General features: G+C 40.0%; 1 protein-coding gene across 1 annotated transcript; it reads right to left on the bottom strand.

The window, feature by feature from the left end:
• Positions 1 to 569: 569 nt before the first annotated feature.
• LOC129684220 (vomeronasal type-1 receptor 3-like) lies at positions 570 to 1,426 on the bottom strand. The gene is given in 2 exon segments (XM_055617300.1): positions 570 to 682; positions 685 to 1,426. Coding segments are annotated over 2 exon segments (855 nt in total).
• Positions 1,427 to 2,664: the final 1,238 nt, after the last annotated feature.

Here is a 2,664-nt window from a genome sequence, read left to right as displayed (position 1 = left end):
AAAAGAAAAAGAAAAAAGAAAAATAAAAATTATATACATTGAAAAAAGAATCTTAATTAAATTAACTTTCTCAGTGCTGGAGAGATAATTCAGCAGTTAAGAGCAATGGCTACTCTTCCAAAGGACCCAGGTCGAATTTCCAGCAGTCATATATTAATTTAGAGCCATTCAGTCATAGGACATTTGATGATCTCTCCCAGCAGCTGCAGGCTCCAGGCATAAATTTTCTACATAGACATGCATACATGCAAACTATTCATGCACAAAAACTGAACCCAAATAGAGGAAGGCTAAAAAAAAATAATGTCCCTTCAAATGGGCCACAATATTGAAAATAAAATTTCTATATCATTGCTAATTGCTGAAATTTTTATTTCATTACATTTGGGCAAGGCTTGAGTCACAGGAAGATTGTCTGGGAATAAGCACATGCTTTAATATGCTTTGTGGGATTTTGTCTTACTACAATATTGCAGAACTGAGTGTTCTTTCACACTCAATAAAGAGATAAATGAGAGAGATATTTTCTCAGTTTCTCTCGTCGAGCATGCCAACAATCAGGGAGAAGTTTATCCCTGTGAATCAACAGAAAGGGGCTGAGGACTGCATAACCAACAGTCAGGAAATCTTGAATACTTATCATCAAAGAATTGTGTCCCAAAGAGAGACTTAAAAATAGAGAGAGAGCACAATCTGTCCAGTAGAAGAAAACAAAACAGAGCAGGAGAAGGAGGACACTTTGAGCAGCTCTCAGCTCAGGGGGAGTTCTGTAGAGCAGCTTGGAGTTCTGAAGGTAGCGGACATGCTGGTGATGCTTGTGGAGAAGAAATACCATGTAGCCACTGGCCCCTCCCATGGCACCCTGGAACACTGCATCTCTGAGCACCATGAGAGGGAGAACAATCCATATTATTTCCTGACTTTCTGGCATAAAATAACAATAGTTGTAGTCATTCTTAAGCTGAGATATATTCAGACTTATGCTTTTGATGGAATGGATTAGGTTCATGCTTATTAAAGCATTGAGTATCCAAAAGACTGAGAAGAATGGAAGGATGTGCCATGGAGACTTTGGTCTGAGCCTCCTCCACCCAGATGCTCTGGGACTGATGATGATGGCCTGGACCACAGCAAGGAGACTGCTGGTGCAGATGGAGAGGCCACGGGCCACCCTCTCCAGGTAAACAATGATCTTACAGCCCATGTCATCCAGGAAGTTTCTCAACCCAAAAGCTGCTATTATCTTTGGCAATCCTCTTGCAAAAAGGAATATGATGTTTGTAAATGTCAAGTGGATCAGAATAAAGTGTATGGGTTTCTTCTCAGAGCCTTCCAATAAACTGAACATATAATTCACAGAAACAGAATTATTCCCCAGGATGCCAACCATAGTCATAAGGAGAAAAACTATGTCTTTAATCAACATCAAATCTGTTTAACTTTCTAGGTAGAAAAACTTGTTTCCAGGATGCAAGGATGCAAACACTTTTTCATGAAGTTATTAGTAATGGCAGACATGTATCTGAAAAACACATTTTTTTTGAATTTTATTTTTTTCTTATCAGTTACATTTTATTAACTCTGTATCCCAGCCGTGTCCCGATCCCTCATTCCCTCCCAGTCCCTCTCTCCCTCGTCTCCACCGTGCCCCTTTCCAAGTCCACTGATAGGGGGGACCTCTTTCCCATTCATCTGATCCTGTTTTCTCAGGTATCTTCAGGACTGACTGCAAAGCTCTCCTCTGTGGCCTAACAGGACTGTTCCTCCCTTGGGGGGTGGGAAGGCCAAAGAGCCAGTCATTGAGTTCCTGTTAGAAATAGTCCTTGTTCCCCTCACTATGGGAAACCAATTGGTTACTGAGCTACCACAGGCTACATCTGAGTAGAGGTTCTAGGTTATATCCATACATGGTCCTTGGTTGAATATCAGTTTCAGAAAAGACCCTGTGCCCAGATATATTTGGTCCTTGTGGAGCTCCTATCCTTTCCCCATCAGACTAACTCCCCTTCTTTCTTATGATTCCCTGTACTCTGCCAAAGGTTTGATCATGAGTCTTTGCTTTGAAAACACTGCTAGTTAGAGTCTTTCAAATGCGCTCAGTAGAATCCTGTCATACATTCAATGCACATCCCATCTGTCTTTCTAAATGTGGATTGATCATCTTACCCCATGTCTGCTCTCTTGATTATCTTTTTTAGGTGTACAGATTTCATTATGTTTATCATATCTTATAGGTCTATATAAGTGAGTATATACCGTGTTTGTCTTTCTCCTTCTGGGATATTTCACTCAGGATGATCTTTTCTAGATCCCACCATTTGCCTGCAAATTTCATGATTTCCTACTTTTTGATTGCTGAGTAGTATTCCATTGTGTAAAAATATCACAATTTCTCTATACATTCCTCCATTGATGGACATCTGGGTTGTTTCCAGGTTCTGGCTATTACAAATAAAGCTGCTATAAACATGGTTGAGCAAATATCCCTTTTGGAAAAACACATTTTTCATAACATCATTATCTGTTGTTCAAAGGCCAGTGGTGGACACAGGTAATATTGTAGATTAGGTACCTGAATCTCCCCCTTTTATTTGTGGACTCTGAGCTAATGTGTGTGCTCTGACAGGTGAGTTTGGTAAGTGTTACTCAAAACTAATTTTTAAG

The sequence above is a fragment of the Psammomys obesus genome, unplaced genomic scaffold, assembly GCF_907164565.1.
Source record: "Psammomys obesus unplaced genomic scaffold, mPsaObe1.curated_primary_1811, whole genome shotgun sequence".
NCBI classification, from domain to species: Eukaryota; Metazoa; Chordata; class Mammalia; order Rodentia; family Muridae; genus Psammomys; species Psammomys obesus.
The sequence above is the reverse complement of the archived record's forward strand: the minus strand, read 5'-3'. Positions and strand labels throughout refer to the sequence as shown.